This window comes from Sitophilus oryzae, unplaced genomic scaffold (genome assembly GCF_002938485.1).
Source record: "Sitophilus oryzae breed Bouriz unplaced genomic scaffold, Soryzae_2.0 scaffold_1389_pilon_pilon, whole genome shotgun sequence".
Taxonomy (NCBI): Eukaryota; Metazoa; Arthropoda; class Insecta; order Coleoptera; family Curculionidae; genus Sitophilus; species Sitophilus oryzae.
In genome coordinates, this window is record NW_022146047.1 from 401,786 (window position 1) to 426,361 (window position 24,576).

The 24,576-nt window shown below is 32.1% G+C and overlaps 1 protein-coding gene across 2 annotated transcripts in view; it reads left to right on the top strand.

Annotated features, from left to right (window-relative positions):
• The window catches only part of LOC115875498 (beta-alanine transporter), a 934,216-nt gene that overhangs the window by 334,471 nt on the left and 575,169 nt on the right, over positions 1-24,576 (top strand). For both annotated transcript variants that reach the window (XM_030890970.1, XM_030890971.1), the window contains one exon: positions 22,761-22,818. In XM_030890970.1, coding sequence (XP_030746830.1) covers positions 22,790-22,818 — 29 coding nt within the window. In that variant the 5' untranslated portion in view covers positions 22,761-22,789. The remainder of the gene's footprint in view (positions 1-22,760; positions 22,819-24,576) is intronic.

The following is a 24,576-nucleotide window of genomic DNA, read 5'->3' on the forward strand; positions in this document are numbered from 1 at the left end:
TATGCGCCACATACTTTTTTTTTGATATCAAAATTGTGTAGGCCATTTAATGCCAATTAAAAGTTATCTCTTGATATTTTTGTCGAATTCCGTCTCCTTGATGAGATAAACGCAATTTTATTAGTCACAATTAATAAAATTATAATAAAATTAATAAATTATATATTTTACCTAATTTCTTATTAAAGATTATTACTATCAGTTATTATTACTATTAGTCTAACCTACAACAATGTCAAATAAAAAAATAATGGCATGTTTAAGATAATTATAAAGAACTATTTTTAAAAATTTTTAACATTCTGTAACTCTAAAACTATGCATTTCCATAGCCATGTTTATAGGAACTTTTTTCATATATTTTGATGAGGAATCAATGAGTACATATTTAAAATTTTCGCGAGTTAATGATATTATTTTTTTTAAAGGTTGCTATTAGACTTGGAACAAGGCAAATTAATAAAATTGCGTTTATCTCATCAAGGAGGCCGAAATCGACAAAATACCAAGAAACAGAAATTAATCGCCATTAAACTGCTTACACTATTTCGCTAACAAGAGAAAAAAAGTCAGTGGCGTACAGGCATTTTTAAGAAAAATATTCCAGTGGTAACACATATGCACGTCCCTGGTAAATATGTCGACACATTTTTAGCTTTAAAATATGTCGCATTTATATGAATTTTTACCCCAAAAATTTCATTCGAAACGATAAAATTACTTGGAAGAAAATTATAATAAATCGAAAAAATATTTAAACTTTAACACCTTGTAGCTACGAAACAAAGCAGAATCGGACATATGTTGATTTAAAAAATAAATCTGATTTTTTACATGAGGAATCTCCCCACGAGAGATGGCACATGTTTTTTGAAACACCCTGTATAATTTATTAACTACCAAACTTAATGTGATTTTTTTTATAATCCTGTTTTTTTACTGTTAGTTGCGGACCTAAATTTTAAGGCCTGCTATTGTCCAAAGAAGGGAAGATAAATATAGGAAATGATGGATTTTCAAAAAAATAAAAATGTTGAGGAAAAAAAATGCAAACATCCTCTAAAAATATCGTCAGTCTGTAAACCAACAGGGCTATGTGTACTTTACGAAAAAAAGGGCTATGTGTACTTTTATGAAAAAAACTTACCCCGTGCTTTGGGTAGATATATTTTTAAAATTGTGTTTGTGTCTAGTGTTAATCTGTTTTTAAAACAGGATTAAAGCTGCGGTAAGGGTAGATTTTTTTTAAATATTTGTTATTAATATTATTCCTTTAGTTCACCACTTAAAATATTAAATCATTTTTATTTAATATTTTCAGAATTTTTCACTGAAAGTAAAATATATTATTATGTCGATTAATTAAGATATAATAATAGTCTCCCCTATCACTTCATCTGCGTGGACTGTATTTTAATGTATGCGACAGAGATAAATATAAATGACCGGTTGACAGACAGAGAGACAAGATAAAATGCCGCATACATTGTTGCCGCTTTTGGAAAAATGTTAAAAAAATAAACTATTTTAAAAACTTTCGTGTACTACTGAAAAGAAGACAATACAGGGTGGTACGAACTGTATTTCGGAAACTTCGGCAACATATTCTGCAGTTAAAAATAAGTAAAAAAGTTTGTATAAATATATGTTCTAAAATGTTTAGTTTCGGAGATACAGGGCGTAGGAGTTTTATTTTTATTTCGATTTTTTCCAAATAATTTCTGAAGGAAAGTCAATATTTAGATGATAATTGGTGTTTGGGAGTTTTTTTGACATGAGAAATTTGATTTTGATTTCAATATGACTCCTATTTGTAGGGGGCGCCACCTACATGCGTTTAAACTGTTTTTAAGGGTAATACATGAATGAATTTTGGTACGACTGATATTGGAGATGGAGAACTACCCTCTATAAAACCGTCCCAGATACTGGCTTTTGTCAAAGCCCTGGGACTGTATGATGAGTTATGATTCAAGAAAGGGGGACACAATGGATCTGTAAGGTCGAAGTGATTAACCCCCCTCCCACTCATTCTAAATTCTAAATTCTAAAAAGGGTAATACATTTTCGTCCCTACCTGAATTGTACTACTGGGTGTAAAATATACATTTCTGTGACTTTTTCCTTAAAAAATGTCTCTTGGTAAAAACCGCTATGAGTAACTGTTTTTAAGATATTTCAAATTGAAAGAGTTAATACATGTAATTATTGACAAAAAAAACATGTTGAGTAGATAGTTATTTGACTGAAATTATAAATTTGGGAACTTTTTATTTTTTTAAATTAATCATAAAGTTTTTTTTCGAAAAAATGATGATAAAACATTTTCTGTTGAACTTTTGGCACAAAAACATTTCAAATTTATGATTTCAGTCTAATAACTATTTAGTCAACATGTTTAATTTAATGTTAAGTTAATGACGACAGGTATTGATAATTTTGTTTCTAAATATCTCGAGAACCATTACTCGTACCGATTTTTACCAAGGTACCTTTTTTACGTAAAAAAACGTCGTAAATGTATATTTTTTTATTCAGTAGTTTTATACAGGTGTGGACGAAAGTTATTACACTTCAAACCAGTTAAAAAATATATAGGTGTTGCCCTCTACTAGTAGGGGTCATATTGACATCAAAATCAAATTTATCATGTCTAAAAACCCCCAGACACCAATTTTCATCTAAATATTGACGTTACTATAAAAATAATTTGGAAAAAATCGAAATAAAAATAAAATTTCTACACCCTGTATCTCCGAAACTAAACATTTTAGGACATACATTTATACGAACTTTTCTACTTATTTTTATCTCCAAAATAAGCTGCCGAAGTTTCTGGAACACAGTTCGGACCACCCTGTATGACGAATCCAAATTATAATATGATCTATTATACCTGTAATAAAATGAAGTAACCAATTGTGAAAAATAATAAAACGAAATATATCTTATACTAAAAAATGTTCTAATAAAAAAAACATATTTTTTTATTCAAGTGGTATAATGCTAGCAAGAGTAAAACGGTTTTCTTTTTACATTTGATAAATGTAGAACATTAGGAAAAAATGTTTTATAAGATTTCACGTGTGAGAAATTATTTCGTTTAATATTACGCGAACTCCGAAGTGAAAAATTAAAAGCTGTTTATTTCGTGTGCCACCGGCGGAATCGTATATTCAATCAGGCTTAGCTATCTGGTTCCAAGTAGAATTATTTAAAGATTTAGATCTGAACCGGTAAAATAAACGTAAATGTTGGCGGTCAAAGGGAATAAGACGAGAAAGATTGCCAAAATGAGTTTTTAGTTGTGATCGTATTTCGAGCTTTCTGTATTGTACCATCTGGGCACAAATACTTTTCGAGTTATGAAAGGAAAATGAAGTTTCTATACCAAGTGTTACGAATACAATTTTTAAAAATAATTTAGTACCATTGACAGACTTTAACCATTAACTTACTGTATTTTTTATTAGACAACAGAAATGAATATTCTTCGTAAACTTAACTAAATAAAATCTATACGAGTCCAAAAAACGCGGATATTTTGCAACTGAAAGAGATCTAAAAACATTTTTTTGTGGCTTTGTACTATTTCCGGTGGACTATTTTTCCTTACTACAAAAGATGTAGAGGTTAAGTGAGAAATACCGTACGATCAAAAACGGCGTCAAAGACGGTTGGGGAATAATAATCGGTGATAATTTCACCGAGGTTAATTTCTAGACGTCATTTACTATAAACTACCGTGTACTTCGCGTCGAATTAATCATTTGTAATGGTGATGATAAAGCATAGCAAGAATTTCCATTAACATACAAACTGGATAAAATTTTCTCACATTTATGTCAGCATGAGAAAAAACAATATGGCGATATTATTATATAACTTGGTAATATTTGAGGGGTAGTTTCATCTCGTTGGAATTTGACTTTCGAAAAATCCGTTTGCCATAAATAAGCTTTTTACGTCAAGCAGTTTAAGCAATCGTGGTTAAGAAATTACCCAACTTTTTGGAACACCCTGTATGATTTTTTAAAAAATTTCAAAATATGTAAAAAAAACAAATAAATTATGCTTGTTCCCAAGCGTTTTCCCGAAAGACTAACCGTTTTTTAAATAACAAATATTGTAATATTTGATGGCGTTTTCACCCTCTTGGAATTTGAGATTCGAGAAACCCTCCTTATCGAACCTCTAAACCCCACAGTCAATCCGTTTACCAAAAATCAGCTTTAAACGTCAAGCAGTTTAAGCAGAATCGTGATTACTAAATGGTCATTTTATGAAACACCCTGTATAAATTGATAAAAAATCTTAAAATATGTAAAACAACAAAATAAAATATACGTGTTTAAGAATTTTTCCGAAAAACTCGGTTTTTAAATAAACCGGTTTTTAAATAAAAAAATATTTTAATATTTGAGGGATACTTTCACCCCCTTAGAATTCGAGTTTCGAAAAATCCCTTCTTATCGACCCCTAAAGTGAATCTGTTTTCCAAAAATCAGCATTTTACGTCAAGCGCTTTAAGCAGGATCGTGATTAATCAATGACCAGATTTTTCGAAACGCCCTGTATACATTTTTAAAAAATCTTAAAATATGTAAAAAAACAAAATAAAATATACGTGTTTAAGCGTTTTTTCGGAAACTTGACCGTTTTTTAAATAAAAAAATATTGTAATATTTGAGGGGTGGTTTCACCCTCTTGGAACTGGAATTTCCAAAAATCCCTACTTATCGAACCTCTACACCCTAGAATCAAACTGTATGCCAAAATTGTGCTTCTTATGTTGAGTGGTTTGAGCAGGATCGTGATTAATCAGTATGTCAGTCCACTAAGGATTTTATATATTAGTATAGATTGATATAAAATTTGGCAAAAAATAACACTAAGTAATTATAGTATGATTAAAAGTGGATAAGACGACTTTTTAAATCTTCATATAATTTTAAATATGAAATGACAGCCATCTTTATTTCATAGCCTTATTTGACAACGTTTTTTCCACCGTATTGTATTTTATTTTATAATGAACCCTACTTTGCTATTAGGTCTATCTACGGTTACGTAGATAAAGCAGAAAATAAGATAAGGACTTGCATCCCTACAAGAGAAGAATGCAAAAGCAACTGAGTCATAAACACTCAAGGGATAGCAGTCTACACAGATGCTTCCGTAACTTCAGGAGGCACAGGTAAAAATATCTTCTCAGAGGAACTAGACATCCGACGATCTTTAAGGCTATCGGATGGCTGTAATGTTCTACAAACAGAGGTTTAGGTTATAAAGGATGCGGCCAGTTGTATACGAGCGAAAATCGCTGATAGACCAATAGGAAATATCGTGATATACTCTAACAGCTTGGGTGCTTTAAGATGCATCACCTGCAATCAGTGAGATCGAAAACTGCGATGGACTGCCGTAAAGTCCTGGCTGCGTGGATGCTAGGTCACAGCATTGTAGTGGGCAACCAAGAAGCAGACAGATTTGCCAAAGAGGGGACCAGTGGAGTGGCCATGGCAGATGACCCACCACCTGTGACGATCAACACACTGAAGCAAGCTATAGGAACTACCATCAAGGCCAAGCAGCAAGAGACGTGGCAACGCCGTGAGAACTGCGCTACAGCTCGAAGATTGTGGCCTGTGGTAGATAGCAGAAAGACAAAACAACTACTAGAACAAAAAAAGAACCTAGTACGCTTCTTTGTGTCATCACTGGAAACTGCCCCACGGGGGTAAATCTCGTGAGATGGAAGATTTCCAACGACGACTACTGCAGAGAATGCGGAGAGGAAGAAGAAACCATAGCTCACCTGCTGTGTCACTGTCCGGCATTGGAATACCGAGGCTTTAAAACTTTAGGGCAAGGTTTTTTGGAGGGACTAGAGGAAGCAGTAGAAGCCAACATCAGCAACATCGGGAACTTTGTATAGAGTTGGAGGTGCTTTAACGCAAAGAAAGAATGAGAGGAAGGCTTGGTACAATAATAGAGGGGTATCGCAATTAGCTCAAGCTAACCTAACCTAACCTACGTAGATAAATCAAGCTTGTTTGTTGTAGTATTGGTGCGATGTGTATGATTGCCTCCAGATGGTGATATTCTCTAGATCTCGTTTTTAATAGTACCTTTGCTACTCAAAAGCTATTGCTGCGTTTTATTTGTCAGATCAAAGGAACAAAAAGAATAAATTCCCGAAACCGCTCGTCGGATGGTTGTTTCATTCGATTTGATTTATCTTGGCTTATCCACAAAATAGGAATCAACTGATTCCTATTTTGTGGATAAGCCAAGGAGACCACCCATTCGTTGACCAGTTTCGGAGTTATACTCCATCATCAGGACGACTTTGGTAGTCTACTACCATGATACAAAGAATACAAGGTATGATATTGCGCAGGTTGGTCACTACGTCACAGGTGATAAACGGCACCATTGGTCGGCAAGCTCTGCGCGCCAATTTCAAATTGTCAAACAGATTGTGTCATCCGTGAAATTTAATTGTGTCAAAATGTGAAAATAAATTTTCAAATGTCAAGCTCGATGATTTGACATAACTTTTGGGGTTATGTCCTAATTCTTCCCTATTTTAGGTCTTTTTTATTAGTGGCAATTGAACAGTATGGATATTTTTTTGTATGGCGTATGACGTCACAGGTGGTATAGGCAAACTGAACGAAATTGGAGCCGCTATCTATCATACCTTGTTTTCTTTGTACCATGGTCTACTATAGTCTACTATAGTCTACTAGTCGAATTGGCAAGCTACAAACAGTGTTCCCAACTCTCAAAAATTTATCTCCCAAAAAATCTAAACACTGGCATCAAAAATCCCCAAAATATCCCTAAAAACCTAAAAAAATATCCCGAAAAAACTCTAAAATATAAATAATAATAAATAAACAATTTGTTGTGTTTTAAGTGGTTGACCTTGAAACGTCTGATCACAGCAATGTAGCCAACTGTTCGAAACTTTCCATTAAAGCAATATCAAACCTTCTTAAATCCAAACAACTAAAATCCCCACAACTGTTCTCCAAGATTCGGTGATTAAAATAAATAAATTATTTTGTTTTATTGATACTTTCCTATTAATTTTCAAAAATAGCAGTAGCGGTCTTATCTCCTCTTGGGTAGCGGTAAAATTCCATTGAAATTTTATCCCTAAAAATATCCCCAAAAAATTTTACTCCCTAAAAAAATCCCCATATAGATTTTTGCTCCCCAAATTTAGGGATAAAATCCCGGAGTTGGTAACACTGGTTACAAACAGAAAATGCACGTCAAGTACGTTACAGTACATGTCTATGGTGAGTTCTTAATAAAGTCGCCATCTAGCGGTCATCGTGCAACTATGCTGGCCCAAAGTTGGGTGAATTAAGAGATGGCAACGACTCGATTTCTCAGTATTGGACCAAGTCTAAATCACCAAAAAATGGCCCAGGCTTAGTTGATTAACTTTGGTTCAAAGCTGGATCGCTGTAACATGGCCAGAACTGAGATCCCCAGTGTTGGACCAAAGTTGGGTAAATTAAGAGATGGGCAAGACTCGATTTCCCAGTATTGGGCCAAGTCTGAATGACCAAAAAATGGTCCAGGCTTGGTTAACGAATTCTGGTTCAAAGCTGGGTCACCGTAGCATGACCGGAGCTGAGATTCCCAGTGTTGGACCAAAGTTGGGTGAATTAAGAGATGGCCAATACTTGATTTTTCAGCCGTGGCCCAAGATAGGGTGAACATAGGAGTGGCCAAGCCTGAATTACCCAGTTGTGGACCAATCTTGGTGCGCCGAAGTCTGGTTTCCCGCAACTGGGCCACGCTTAACCCTGTTGTTAAACTACGGGGACTCCTGTATGGCAGGTTTGTAGTTTCTGAATAACGGTGTAAGTAAAGCATTTAGCTCATTTGCTAGCTCAGAATTAGAATTATTAGAGTTAAAGAACTCGCATTTTCATTGGAGGAGATTGTCATATTTATTTCAAATCAATAATTAACGAGAATATTCGTATAAATTAACAAAATTACTGTAAACTACTATAAATAATAATTGCTGGTTAGGTTCAAAATTTTTTCTCTTCTTAAATAAATTTAAGCCTTAACATTACACATTTGCATAAAAGTGTGTATTTTGGGTAGTACATATTCCACAAAATTTGCAGGCTATTGAGAAAACAGAAAATGTACAGATTACCGAAATAAATTGAAAATACTTTTTATATTAAAACGTAAGTACCTAATAACTTCTTCTAACTAATGAGTGGAAGGATATACATTTCCGTCTATTTTACGTAAAAAAGGCCTCTTGATAAAAATCGCTACGAATAACCGTTCTCAAGATATTTCGAATGTAAATAATCAATACATATTATCATTGACAAAAAATAAGCATGTTGACTAGATACTTATTTGACTGAAATGATAAATTTAGGGACTTTTTATTTTTTTAAATTATTCATAATTTTTCATAATAATTCATATTTTTCTAGAAGAAATTACGGTGAAACACTTCATCTTGAATCTTTGGTACAAAGACTGTTCAAATTTATGGTGTCAGTCTAAGAACTATCTTGTCAACCTGTTCAATTTTTGTCAGTGGTGACATGTATTGATTTTTTCGATTCCAAATATCTCGCGAACGATTACTCATAGCAATTTTTACCAAGAGATATTTTTTACGTAGAAAACGGCGTGAATGTCTATTTTTTCACTTACTAGTTTTATACCTGTACGAACGAAAAGTTATTACTCTTCAAACCAGTTATAAAATATGTAGGTGGCGCTCTCTACAAGTAGGAGTCATGTTGACATCGGAATCAAATTTCTCACAGCTAAAAACTCCCAGACACCAATTTTCATCCAAATATCGAACTTAGTTAAGAAATTATTTTAAAATAATCGAAGTAAAAATGAAAAATGAAATTTCTAAACCATGTATTTCCAAAACAAAGCATGAAGTATGCTACTGAAGTTTCCCGAATATAATTCGCACCATCCTCTATAAGTAGCGGTAAAATTATGAATTCAGCACATACGTTTTATATTTCAAGAAATCATTATAATATTTACTTACAGCAGATGCAAATTTTGAGAGAAAAACAACACCCCGTTGTGTTCTAATATTTTCTTCGTTTTCATCTTTCGTCACTAGAATGCCAAATTATTAGCCATTGTAATAATTATAAGGTGCTAGATTCATTAAAGTCTATTTTCTTAAGTTGAAACTTTGTTTATGTCGACTTTAAATTATCTTATACTCATTTGTTATTCAGATCAGCTTTTCGCATCCTGATTAACATTTATTAAGTTTCTATTCTGCAGTTAATTTTAAGTCTCTCCTTCAATTTGCTGATCAATTTATCTATATCTCTGATGGAGAAGATTACCTATCAATATTTTCATATCAACCAAAATTAAAAACTTTTAGATTAGAGAGTATATTAAGATTTCATAATAAACTCGACCATAATGTTCTATTAAAATGGTGTTTAATTAATCACTGAAGATTTTAGAAACAAATAAATAATTTATAATTTCTACTAGCGTGTACCAGCGACTTCGTTCGCGTCGAATTAATCATTTGTAATAGTGATGATAAGGCAAAGGAAGAATTTCCATTAATATACAAACTGGATAAAATTTTCTCACATTTATGTCAGCATGAGAAAAAACAATATGGCGATATTATTATATAACTTGGTAATATTTGAGGGGTAGTTTCATCCCGTAATCTTAATTTGACTCTCGAAAAATCCTTTTGCCAAAAATAAGCTTTTTACGTCAAGCAGTTTAAGGAGAATCGTGGTTAAGAAATTATCCAACTTTTTGAAACACCCTGTATGATTTTTTAAAAAATTTCAAAATATGTAAAAAAAAACAAATAAATTATGCTTGTCCAAGCGTTTTCCCGAAAGACTAACCGTTTTTTAAATAACAAATATTGTAATATTTCAGGGGCGTTTTCACCCTCTTGGAATTTTAGATTTGAGAAACCCCTCCTTATCGAACCTCTACACCCCATAGTCAATCCGTTTGCCAAAAATCAGCTTTAAACGTCAAGCAGTTTAAGCAGAATCATGATTACTCAATGGTCATATTTTAAGAAACACCCTGTATAAATTTATAAAAAATCTTAAAATATGTAAAACAACAAAATAAAATATACGTGTTTAAAAGTTTTTCCGAAAAACTCACCGGTTTTTAAATAAAAAATATTCTAATATTTGAGGGGTGGTTTCACCCCCTTAGAATTCGAGTTTCGAAAAATCCCTTATTATCGAACCTCTACACCCTAAAGTCAATCTGTTTGCCAAAAAATAGCTTTTTACGTCAAGCGCTTTAAGCAGGATCGTGATTAATCAATGACCAGATTTTTCGAAACACCCTGTATACATTTTTAAAAAATCTTAAAATATGTAAATAAACAAAATAAAATGTTTTACGTGTTTAAGCGTTTTTGAACTTGACTGTTTTTTAAATAAAAAATATTGTAATATTTGAGGGGTGGTTTCACCCTCTTGGAACTGGAATTTCGAAAAATCCCTTCTTATCGAACCTCTACACCTTAAAATCAACCTGTATGCCAAAATTGAGCTTCTTACGTTGAGTGGTTTGAGCAGGATCGTGATTAATCAGTATGTCAGTCACTTAAGGATTTTATATATTAGTATAGATTTAATAGTTCAAGTAATTGTCAAATAGAGATGGATATCCACTTACCGACAGAATATTGGACATTTTAAATTTTTCATGTATTTTAAAGTAGGTAATAACATATTTTTTGTAGTATGCCGATTTTGATGATTTTTCATTTATTTATTTATAATTTCTTATTTAACTTTTTAACCGTTTTGTTGAATCATCACATTTGTCTAGAGTATTTCCCAGGATTGTCTTTACAAGAGGAAAAACTTTTTTATTATTGATATTTTGAGAAAAATGCCTTCTTCAAAAAACTTTTTGCTTGTTCTAAAATGGTTAATCCCGTTTAAACTTTTCTAAATTTCCTAAAAGAGGCCTTAAAAATCAAAACGCGTTTCTATGGTAATATAATTTTGTTTTCATTCTTTGATAGATTGTCATATTTTTTGCTATTTAAAATGTTAAAAAACAGGGAAAGGATGATAAAAAATAGTTATCGGAAAATGTGATACTTTAACAACAAAAAAAATGACGTTAATCAAAATTAAGAATAGCCATCTATCAAATAATCAAATCGAAATTACATTACCATAGACGCGCCATTTGATATTTAGGACTTCTATTTAGGACTATCTAACTATATTTTAATTTTTTTCTATTTTCTCTTAAACGGTATGGAAATTTGGAACAGGATTAACCATTTTATAAGAAGCAACAAATTTATTGAAGAACGCATTTTTGTCAAAATTTCATTGATAAAAAAGTGTTTTCTCTTGTAAAGAAAATCCGGCGACATATTATCCGCGGGAAAACAAAAAAACCAAAAACACTCTGTAAAATGGTTTTCCAGAGTACGGAATTTAAAATCCGTTTTATCGTTAAGGCTAATCTTTCCTTAATAGTTTGTTTTCTGACTCTCAATAGCTTAAGATGTGACCAAAGGTCACATCAAAGACTACAATGTGACTATGATATTAGGAAATTAGCTGGGATAACTTGGACCAGCATAGCCAACAACAGGCAAAAATGGACCTAATTACGAAAAATTAGTTATTATTAATTATGAAATAATTGTATTCTGTATTATTTGTTGGTTGTTTTTATCAAAATAGTACCCAGTACCTAATGTGTCACTTGCGTAAACCCTCAACGCTTAGTATGTTAGTAGGCTATTATGATAGTCTTGCCTATAGCTACATCAATTTTATTTATCAATAACTAGCTTACTCGGCTAACTTGGAACAGTTTAAGAATGAAGTAAGAGTTTTTTTTAAATCTTGTGATACGGATGTCCAAATGACATGGAATGATTGAGATCAATCGATTTAAAAGTTGTTGCTATATTTTTGTGTTTACATTTTAATTTTAAGTATTTTCTATATTTTTAAATATCTTTCTAGATTTTAATATGATATTTTTCTACAATTTTTTGGGGTGGATTTTTATTCTATAACTACTAATATATCAATTGCTAAAGATGGCAGAGTTAGAAACCTAATTTATTTAAAACAATCATTTTCTGTATAATTTTTTACAATATTTTAGTAGGTAGTTGTTTTGCTATTCGGGGCGGAGACGATTCAACAAATCAGAGATCGTTAAAATCATCGGTGGAGTCGTTCTTGAGTTATAAATGGTGTAACTAATCTAGGGTTGCGAACTTTTAAAATAAAAAAATAGAGGATGAGATGGTAAAAATGCGGCACAGGCGAAACATTTTTTGAAATCTCGACCAAACTTTGTCAAGAATTGACCGGAAAGATACGTAAACGTTATGCGGATGATGGTTTTTCTTACCAATTATTTGCTACAAAAAATAAAACGTAAGCTTACATTAAGTATATATAAAAAAGGCAAGTATCTTTATCGCATCCACAAATATTTGTTGTGTGTATTTATTGGTAAATATTTATTTTCTATGAACGAGTGGGGGTAGCGAAATACACATTGTTTCACAGATTATTAATTTTATTAAGCGTTGTGGCTTGTGGCGATAGACGATTATTTTTTTAGAGTTTGAGTTTGGCATGCTAATAACAACTACTGGGTAAATGAATTTCTAGTATAGTATGACTTTTTTTGAAACTTTACTTTCGGAGATATAAATTTAATCGGACCTTTTAAAGAAATTAATTTTTCTTCAGAAACTATTTGAGACAGAGTTTACCAAAAATGCTTTTTATAACTACTACTGGGTAAATGAATTTCTAGTATAGTATGACTTTTTTGAAACTTTAGTTTCGGAGATATAAATTTAATCGGACCTTTTAAAAAAAATATTTTTTTTTTCAGAAACTATTTGAGACAGAGTTTACCAAAAATGCTTTTTAGGTATAACTATTACTGGGTAAATGAATTTCTAGTATAGTAGTATGAATTTTTTTGAAACTTTAGTTTAGGAGATATAAATTTAATCGGACCTTTTAAAAAAAATATTTTTTTTCAGAAACTATTTGAGACAGAGTTTACCAAAAATGCATTTTATAACTACTACTGGGTAAATGAATTTCTAGTATAGTATGACTTTTTTTGAAACTTTAGTTTCGGAGATATAAATTTAATCGGACCTTTTAAAGAAATTAATTTTTTTTTCAGAAACTATTTGAGACAGAGTTTACCAAAAATGCTTTTTATAACTACTACTGGGTAAATGAATTTCTAGTATAGTATGACTTTTTTTGAAACTTTAGCAAAGAAGACTTTTTCAATACGTGAAAGAAAAGGGAACAGTATGATCAAAAAGAGGTCTGTCCTCTGGAATAGAGGAGAGTTGGCAACCCTAAACTTACCAGACTTTGTTTTATTTATTTAGATTATAATTTTAATTTAGAAAATTAACACGAATATAATATTCTTATACATATAATACAAAATGTAATAGATCACGTTCTACGTATCACGTATTTTATGTTTTCATTGGTATCGTGTTTTTTGGCGCTTTTAATATCAGCAGGCCCGTAAACAACCTTTTGATGGTTAGTATTCTGTTGCGATAGTCTCACGCATCAAATAAAAGCCGACAAACAGCTACCCCTATCATAAAAAGATGCCTCTTTTGCCGATAAAAAAGAAATGAGAGAATTGTGTACGTATTTGCTTGTGATATTTTGAATTTTTGCATTTTAAACTAAAACTCTAACTAAAACTAGATATACCGGGTACGTCTCAAAAGTGGCTCACCCGTATAACTTTTTTATTGGTATATGATTGACGTATTCAATTGTTTTTGGTCACTTTATGTTTCACCGGAAATGACTACCAAACTTTTGATTTTTAAATAATATAATAATAATAGAAAATGACACTCTGAATGGAATTAAATATCATATGTCAATTTTTGACATTTTCGCATATGATTTATTTGAATTTGTTTCATGCGGTTCATAACGACAATTTGACCCGAAATACCAAGTGTGTGGTATCAATTTATTCACAAAAAAATTATTTTTTCATAAATGCTAATAAGCCACCCTTGCTTCATTTGAAAAAATTGAGATATGATTAAAAATACGATTTGGGCATTTTTTAACTGACTAGAAAAAGACACGAAAAACATTAGACGATAAAATCTAATTGCAAGGCCCCTCGAATAACCTGAATAAAAATTAGTGTTTTTAACACAGCCACGGCACTCTAGATTGAAATTTAAAATTCTATTTTTTTCTATCGAACAAAGTAAAAATATACCGAGCACGCAAATGCGTACAACAATTGACTACAACTTTTAATTTTTAAATATAAAAATTAAAAGTTATAGTCATTTCCGGTAAATCAGGAAGTGACCAAAAACAATTGAATACGCCAATCAATTTTAATTTATGTCATACCTACACTAACATACCAAATTTCGTTTTTTCTTTATCTCAAAAAATAAAAAAATTATAAGGGTGAGTCACTTTTGGGACGTACTCCGAATTTTTATTGTAAATATCAACTGTTCAAATTGAAAATTATACAGGGTGGCCCATTGAAAACGTTCCGTAAGGCATAACGGCCAGGGTAATTTTTTTTTCAGAAAATTCAAAAACACGTCAATTTTGTTTGTGAGGGGGACAACTTTTGCCCCAAAAATGATTGCAAAATCTTCAACCCTCTAAGCGGGGGTGTCATCCCCCAACTTTTTTAAAATAGGAAGGGGGGTGAAGTGGTACCGCAATGAAAAGGGCTTTTTATTCTCTATATTTTCCCGCTTCGTTTTTGAAAATCGGTCGAGTCATTGAGAAAATATGAAGGATTGAAATTTGAAAAGTTTATTTAAACATTTATCAGAGTAAATGATAAGGATAAATTCCTTCGACCAATTTGCTGTATTTCTTATTATTTCTAGATGTTTACGCATTTTTTCACTTGCCACAAGGTTGAACGATCAGGTGCGGCAGTTGCTAGATAGCTGTTCTGTGAGTGGTGCGTTGAAGTTCTTCTCAATATCGTTAAACTTTTTAACAATTATGGTGTACTCACTTGCAGAAAAAGTGGAAATAATCGAACTTTATTTTAAAAATAATGAATGTAGCAATCGGGTTCCGCAGATATTCAATGAATGTCATCCTGAAAAACACCTTTATTTGGCAAAATTGTTCGCGAGTTAGTAGCAAAATTTCGCGAAACTGGTTCCGTTATGAATAAAAAGAGGCAGAGGGAAAACCCTGTAGTAAATGAAGCTATGGAGGTATTCGTATTGGGCCAAGTTGCCATGGATATTACGCTGAATACAAGAAAATTAGCCAATGCAAAATTAGCCGGCGTGAATCGTACCAGTGTCCAAAGGATATTAAAAAAACACAAGTTCCACCCGTACCAAATTTAGTTGATACAAGAACTCAACGAAGACGATTTTGATCGTCGCTTGCAATTTTGTGAAACTGTGAGTGAACGAGTGGCGAATGATAATAATTTCCTATTTAATGTGTGTTTTTCGGATGAGTGTACTTTCTTTTTGAACGGTGTAGTTAATCGGCATAACTGTCGGTACTGGGCTGAGGGGTTTTTCACGAGGTGCACACACAAAACCCTCAAAAATTGAACGTGTGAGCTGGTATCTTTGGAAATTCTATTTTAGGTCAGTTTAACGATATTGAGAACTTCAACGCACAAGTCACAGAACAGCTATCTAGTAACTGCCGCACCTGATCGTTTAACCTTGTGGCAAGTGAAAAAATGCGTAAACATCTAGAAATAATAAGAAAAAACAACAAATTGGTCGAAGGAATTTATCATTATCATTTACTCTGATAAATGTTTAAATAAACTTTTCAAATTTCAATCCTTTAGATTTTCTCAATGACTCGACCGATTTTCAAAAACGAAGCGGGAAGGTATAGAGAATAAAAAGTCCTTTTCATTGCGGTACCACTTGACCCCCCTTCCCATTTGAAAAAAGTTGGGGGATGACACCCCCGCTTAGAGGGTTGAAGATTTTGCAATCATTTTTGGGGCAAAAGTGGTCCCCCTCACAAACAAAATTGACGTGTTTTTGGATTTTTTGAAAAAAAATATCCTGGCCGTTATGCCTTGCGGAACGTTTTCGATGGGCCACCCTGTATAATATTATTTTAGCTTTGGAAGGCAAAATCCTTCCAGTATTATTATTATTCAAAACATATCCCTTTTCTTAACAAATGAAGAACGTCAAATAGAGTTTGTCCAATGGGCCAGGAAATATTTCGATAGACGACATCCAAAAATGACAGAAAATACTACAATTTACCCGTAAAATGAAATGACAGTATTAATGTCATGTATAGTCTTAAGCTTCATTCAGAATCTCGCAATTAGTGGAATAAATTAGTGGTTTCAATTACACTTTATACTCTTTCGTTTACGATAATTCACAATGTCTTAAAAAACTTAATTAAAATTAATAGAATATCCTAGCTACAGCTTGCGGTAGTCAGTTATCTAGTAGTATCCATAGAGAATGCATAATATTTAGCTTATAAAATAATAAACTATTGATTTCTAACTACAATTTCAACTCGCAAATTTTGACGTATAATTAGTTGAAAAGTAAAAAGTTTGTTAACTTTTTCCACTAATTGAAGGTTATTACCATTAATTTTGACGCTGTGAATGCTTACGTTGATATTAGAGGAACAAACTTCTACGCTAATTGAAACCACTAATTTATTAAATTTCGAGGTTCTAAATGAAGCTTTAGGAAAAATTGTGGGCGAAAGGAGTCTGAGGCACAAAATATTTTTTATAAGAAACTACCCATTACAAATATCGTAACCTAATTTAAAGAAAATCTAAAAATAACATATTAACATATTTGTGACGTTTGTAGCTCGGTTTTGTTTCATTAATCTTTATAAACCGATATAAAATATTGAGGGGAGGAACTCGTATATATTTTTAGGTTATCTGCTCCCTGATTCTCTATTTCTTTAATGTGCTCCTACGCGTTCAAGATAAACATGTTTGTTTTAAAATTTTGGAAGCGAAATTGAGAAAAACGAATTTTATTTCATTTCGTATAGAACCATACCTCTCTGATTTTATTGCTTTGTTTTTTTTCGGTTTTTGAGCTTACATGGATTGATTTTATGGCTTAGGTAACTTGGCTTATTTATATAGACTGAAGTTGTTACCAGAAACTTCTTAATATTGTTGAGATATAGAACAGACTGGAAGAAGTAAAGTTTGTTCCTTGGTTTGTTTTTGGGTAGCGTGGATTGTAATTGAATGAAATAATAGCAAAACTCGGATTTATGTAAGTACTTAAAAGTTTTATTGGAGTTGTATGGATTACCGTTGTGTAAAAGTCAAAAGTTGGTGCAGTTTTCTAAAAATGTCTGAACTATTTGACTGTAAAAGCTTTTATATCATCAATGAGTTATCAGAGATGGTCTTCGTACAAATATGAAGCCAAAATATAAAATCCTCTTTTATTTTATCTGTAAACTTCAATATTTTAATACTGTGTTTGAGTTGTTATACAGTGTGTTTAAGATAATTGGACATGCATGGGAAAAGGTACAAATAATTATAATAATAATAGCTCCCGTATATAGCGTTTGACGCCTTGGGATTAGCAAGATACACCTTGCTATACTAGAGCCGTTCGGTATACAAGGAAGGTAATGTGGCTAGCACAACGCTTCAACCGCCTATTATTACCTCAGGATTGTGAATCCCAAGTACTCATTTAAGGCTGAGTCGACCAAGGTACCCAAACTATTTTTATTTTAATAAAAAATAGTCGGCTGATGAAATGCCGGGTGTGGGATTCGAACCCACTACCTTCAGATTGGTAGACGAGAGCCTGTACCTCTACGCCACCGGGCACATTACGAATAATTATTATGCTTAATTTACAGGGGAGCTTTCAACAATGCTAAAATCTTAACAAAACACTAGACTGGTCCAATCCTTCAAAATACGCCAAAAAGACATCTAAAAAGATTTATATAAGATAGATGTCATATGTATAAAAGTCTTAGACTTTATTATCATCATCATCAAATGATCATCATGAAAATAATGTTGATCATTTTCAGCTTATTCAACCATTTCTAATTATGGTGTGGCCCCTTTCATATATTTAGATAATTTTTGTAATTGCGATCATTGTTGTTTTTTTTTTGCGTTGAGGAGGGAAAAAATCTTGCATAAGCCACCCAATGTTGGGTAGTGCCGGATTATATATTTTATTATATTATATTATTATTATATTATATCTTATCATGCTCTTTGTCTCTCTTCGCTCTTTTTACAGTTTATGATATTTCGGACTATCCGATATATTAGCGTCTCTTAGCGTCGTTTTTCTTCCCCTTCAACTAAGTATATGATAAATGTGGGTAGGTCGAAGTCCTTACCGGCTTCCATACGGAATTGTTCCCTAAAGCACTGCCATCGATCGCACGCAAACAATGTATGCTGGACATCATCAACCTGACCGCAGTAGGTGCATGATGCACTCTCAACCCTACAACGATCATACAAATATTTTTTAAAACACTCATGGCCAGACAATGCTTGACTCATGAAGTAATTCACTTCTCCGTAAGATCTGTTCAACCATAATTGAATGTCGGGTATTAACTTGTATGTCCATCTACCATATGTTCCGGTATTCCATTTGTCCTGCCACTATTGAAGAAGTTTTGTCCTCGCTAGATTCTTATCCATCCCATGGTATCTATCATACCGTTCCTGCATGAGCAGTTCAATAGATGCTATTTCAGATATTATAACCCCTATAGCCTCTCCAGATACCGTTTTTTATGTGCTACATACTCTAATAGCCATGATACGTTGTATTCTGCATAGTCTTTCTGTAAGTTTTCGATTGTTAATGACTTTATGCCATACCGGTGCAGCATACAACAGCTGCGAGTGTACCACACTAGCAAGCACTCTCCTTTTGGATGCTCTAGATCCTCCCACGTTTGGCATGAGTAAGGCTAAAGCGGTGACAGCTTTCTCAGCCTTGATGATCGTTTTATTAATATGGTCCGAAAAATTCAGTTTGGTGTCCGGCTGGACACCAAACTGAATTTTTCACTCCTATGTTTTATTCATTAATTCATTAATTATTATTATTTTACACTCCTATGTATTTCAAAGAATTACTTGGATGAATTACAGCTCCTTGTATATAAAAATGCACCGGAGATCTTTTTCTTTTTTTCGTCAATAATACTGCTTCTGTTTTATGCGAAGCTACGGTGAGTATTATCCTCCATCCAATTTACAACTCGCTGTATTGCCAAGTTGACTGTGTTCATCAGTACAGCTTCATCGCTTGCACATGCAACAATGGTAAGGTCGTCTGCGAAAGCAACTAGAGTTGTTTTATCTGGCATTTCTATCCTCAGTAGATCATCATAAAGTACGTTCCAGAGCATTGGTCCCAAGACTGACCCCTGTGGTACACCGCTATTTACCATCACAGGTTTTTGTAACCCCTCGGCCTCAATTATAATTTTTCTCTCTGATAGGCGATGCTATAATATCAATTAGACATCGATCTACTTTTCTCTTTCGTAGGTTATTCAATATTAACAATAGGATCATTGTTGTCTATTGTAGGCTATGCATGCGGACCTAAGTTAACTCTGCTAATTTCCTAATTCCATAGACCCATTTTAGGTTTGGTCTTCTCCTAGGTCTGAAGTTCTCGTGGGTTTCATGCTGCAATTTTTGTGCTCCCCCTGTTGTCCGTCGTTCTTGCCAGGTGTCCTGCCCTTTGCGACTTGAGAGATTTGATTCTGTGGATGACATCTATTACCTGGATCTTTTGTCGTGTCAACTCATTTTTTTATGATTTTTCTTTATTATTCTTAGCATATTTCGTTCCATCGAGCGTTCTGCGACCTCTAGTTTCCTGATGATGTTGGTTTTCAGTGCCTAGAGTTCTTATGCATAGGTCATGACTGGTAGTACACATTGGTAGAATATTTTCTTCTTTAGATAAAGGGGCGTTCTAGATTTGAATATCATTGAGTTTGTTCGATATATGCTCCATGCCATCTTAATTTTTCTTTTGATTTCTGCTAGTAAAGATTCTGAGCTGTATATTAGTTGTCCCCCATATAGAATTTTTACTTATTATAAAATCTTAATAATAATTCCACGATTCTTTATTAAAAAAACGTTAGCTTTAACCCGTAGGAGGCCTATATGTCTTTTCTGATACTATTTTGCATAAGTCTGTATAGGTCCACTGCTTGAAATAGAACATTTTGAGATTAGCGATGTTAAGTTTATATACATATTTATTTTTTCAGAGAGATATTATTAGATTATATAGATATCAAATTCGTAAGTATAATCAATAGATAGATTATACTTAGATATCAAATTTCGTTTTTTTTATCTGAAAAAATAAAAGTTTTGGTGTTGAGCCACTTTTGAAAAACACCCGGTATAAAATGAATTATTGTGTAACATAGCATAACAAAAAGTGCATACAGAATTATCTTACTGCACACGCTTTTAATTAATGATGTACTCACTTAATTAACCATGAACTTTTTTGTAAAGTTTCTGAAACTGAAAACACAAAAACAACTAACCCACATTCATATCCTCGCCCTCAATTCGACATAAAGCAATAAAATATCCTACTCATCGCACCTCTACGTTCGAACGCAACTCTAGCATTAATTAACATAATCAACTACAAACAGTCCTAGTGTTTCTATTTAGACCAAGTTAAAAACTAGGGAGATTTTAGTTTTAACGACAACATTTTTGAAAAATATGAAAGCTGTAAAATATAATCTATAATTTTTGGCTATACTTTTTTTAAAGGGCAAATAATATAAAAAATCGGATTAAGTATCAAAAAATACAAAATAATTATTTAATCCTGCATGTGAGTATTCTAAAAAATATTAAATATAATACACAGATGCTGTCAGAACTATGACTCCTGAGCATTTAGTTTTTTGATTCATGTCAATACCTTTGGTTAATTTTTAAGAGCGAAATGAACTGATCACGATCAATTTGCAATTTTTCAATAATTTTTGATTGATTTTTTAATATGACGAGATGGTTTTGGTGACAATTGTCGTAATGTCATATTACGCTGCATTGGATACTTTATACTAAATAAAAAAAAAACGTTAAAGACTAACTATACTGTCCTGGTTTTAATAAACATCAATAATCATAACAGAATTAACGATATTAAAGAAAGCATCTGTAATACTGAAGTATACAAACAGAAAAAGAAATTGTAAAAAGTACCCTAATACTTTGCATTGCTTCCCTTGGCTGCTATAACTGCCTGTATACGTCCGTTCATATTGTCATTGAGGCTGCATATATCATATTGCGTTATGCTTTACCGTTTTTCTTTAAGAACTAAGTTAATTTAATGAAGCTGGTACAGCTTCGCGACCTCTAACCCTCCTGCCAAGCATGTCCCAAACGTCGAACACGATGGGCAGTTCATAGTAGTATAGAATTCACAATAATCACCAAAGCCGGCTTGTCATATTGAAAAATAACTTCAAAAAGAAATGATAATTGAAAAAATTGAAAAAAAAAATTGTCATTTTTAAATTACTATTATTGTTATTTTAATATATTAAGAATTGTTAATCAGCAAAATAGTTACTATCCCAAAATGTAGATAATTTTGATTCTGAAATATTAGCACGGATAGAAATTTGAGAAACTAAATTAGGCGTTCTGTTTACTACAAAACTTGAGGAACAACCGAGTAAAATAGGAGAATTAATTCGTGTTTTGTTTGTATATTAGAATTAACTAAAACTCCAATTCACACAATATAAATTGTAAAGTAACTAAACCTCGTTTAACCATTATCTTTTGCTGGTCAAATTAAAACTATACATTTGGCTTGGAGCAATATCATAAGCTGTTAATACTGAAAATAACTCTAGAATACTAATAATACTAATAATTTGGAATTGGACCTTTTGGTGTTAGAACAGCAAAAATAAAAATACTAATTTACCACAATACACTAAAACACTTCAAAATAATTTTAAACAAAAACTGGACGCGTGTTTAACTAACTATAGAATAAGTGTTTATTTTTATTTTCTTTAACTTTGGTATATTATACCTATTTTTATTTTTTAGTATAAAACGATCGAAAAAAAAAACAGCGTCAAAGACGGCTGAGGAATGACAATCCATAATCATTTTGGCGAGGTCAAGTTCTAGACGTCATTACTTGGCCCGTACTCTTCTTTATTTTTTAATGGCGCTTACTGCCAGTTAGCCTTAAGAAGGGTGTAATTTATTTTTATGTTGAATTTGATGATATTTAAATGGAAAATTTTTTTTTGGAAATAGATTTGTATGTCTGGAAACATTCTACCCTTGTTAATCTTTTTATAATTAGTGTTAATTTTTGACAAGTTTTATGAGTAAATGATGTTTAGAGATTGACTCTGCCAAAATTATCATCGATTGTCATTCCCCAGCCGTCTTTAACGCCGTTTTTTTTTTGATCACACGGTATAAAAGTAAGGTGGTGAGTGAAACTTAATAAACTACACTTAAAAACAAAAATAAACATTTGCATTGATTGTTATGCCGATATTATTCAAAATCAAATTTTGAGTGTTAAATCTGTATGGCAAAGCTTTTATTTTATAAACTATACAACTAATTTGTTTATATTGTTTCAGAATATGTCATCTTGTATTATTGAAAGAAAATGGAACTTATCCTGATTAAAATCTACAGGTATGTCGAAAATTGAATCTATTTACAAAAATTAATCAATAATTCTTTTACGAGTGTGCGAAAAATACTAAATATAAGATTTTTTTTATTATTGAATATAAATGTAATGCGTTTCGTTGGTAAGCGTATCAAATGAGGTCTTGGGAAACAAAGCTTGGAAAAATCGAAGTAAACAAAAAAAAAAGAAATTAAAAAATGAGAAAAATACAAGTATGTCCTTTTGTATTTTTTTACAAATTCAAAACTAGGACTCCAATGTGAATATAGCAACATGATTCATGTACACATTATCGAAAATGAAAATACGTTTTCATTGAAAATGATCAACATATTCATACTTTCTGTGAATGTAAAAGTAAAGCATTTTAAGTTAACAGCAACTTTTTGCTCTTAATCTTGACGGGACGTACTTTGTTTACGCAGAATCCGAACCACGGTCCTCGGCCAATCATTGTCAATTGTCTGCCGCTTTAGCGATCGACTTTTAGAGATATCCGGCCTCGAACTGGCGTGAATGAATTGTAATATTGACTGAATTGGTTTTAAAACCTTATCCTTCCAATATAGTTTTAATAGCACCATTCATTTCTGCGTAATATTTACCGTCTGCCTCGCTATCTCCGATGTTTTCATCGTTTTTTATACATTAGGGAGAGAATATTTCGTATTTTATATGCTAATTTTAAATATACTTCTAGAACAATTGGTTGTACTTTTGTAGACATTTTATGTCTACAAGATTAACCAAAGATGTCAAAACCAAAAGAATGTTAATGAATTTAACTAGCAAAAACGTGTTAAAATAAGCTCCGTTTTCCGTCTTTCAGTGACACCGAATCAGTCAGACACTACTTCAGTGAAGTTGACAGGTGTGAACCTGCTTTATCTGTGCCTACTCAATGATGTTATGGTTATTTTATTTTATTACTCTACCTCAGCAGCTATTACTTGACAATTGACAAGAAATTTTACAGAAATCTTTTTCATATTTTTGGAAGAGTCTGCGAAGAAAATATTTATGACTGAAGAGCCCATGAGAAATTGCTGAAAATAGTTTCTCTGGTATATTATCGATATTAGAATAAATTTACCGTTTTTCTTTTATGTTACTTGTACAGTTTTATAAGGATAAGATAATTAAGGGCTTATTTTTTTGTATTTATTTAATTTTTGCTAATATCTTCGATTTGAAAAAAGGTATAAAAATGGGGTCGGTATATGCTGACTCTTTAAGCTTTTATTCCTCTTTACTATGAGCTAAAACCACACTATTATTGATTATTACACCTATTTTAGATTTCTGCTCATAGCATGCTAGGGTAGGTACCCATTTGTTCGGTGTATATTTAATATAGTTTAAAGAATGATCTTTACACTGAATTCTACTTTTTTGGATACCGATTGTTCACTTTGGAGTTATTAAAATCTAATTCAATTTAATTCATTTGGCTTCTCATTTGCCTCTCTCATTGCAGTTGCGGTCTCTAGCGGCAGTTCTACAAATTTGAAAATAATTTTCAGAAATTTCTCATGTGCTCTTTAACAATATATATATATATATACCTACTTTTCGAGATACAGCCGAATGTTATTCCTAGTAGAAAACCCTGTCCATATCAGAAAACTTTTATCAATCCAATAAGCACTATAAGTAGGTTACAATTTTTGAAGATACTATTGCTACCATTACATATATGTGATGGTTATAACTATAAGTAAAAGATAAATTAAAAAAATAACGAAACAAGCATCAAAAGC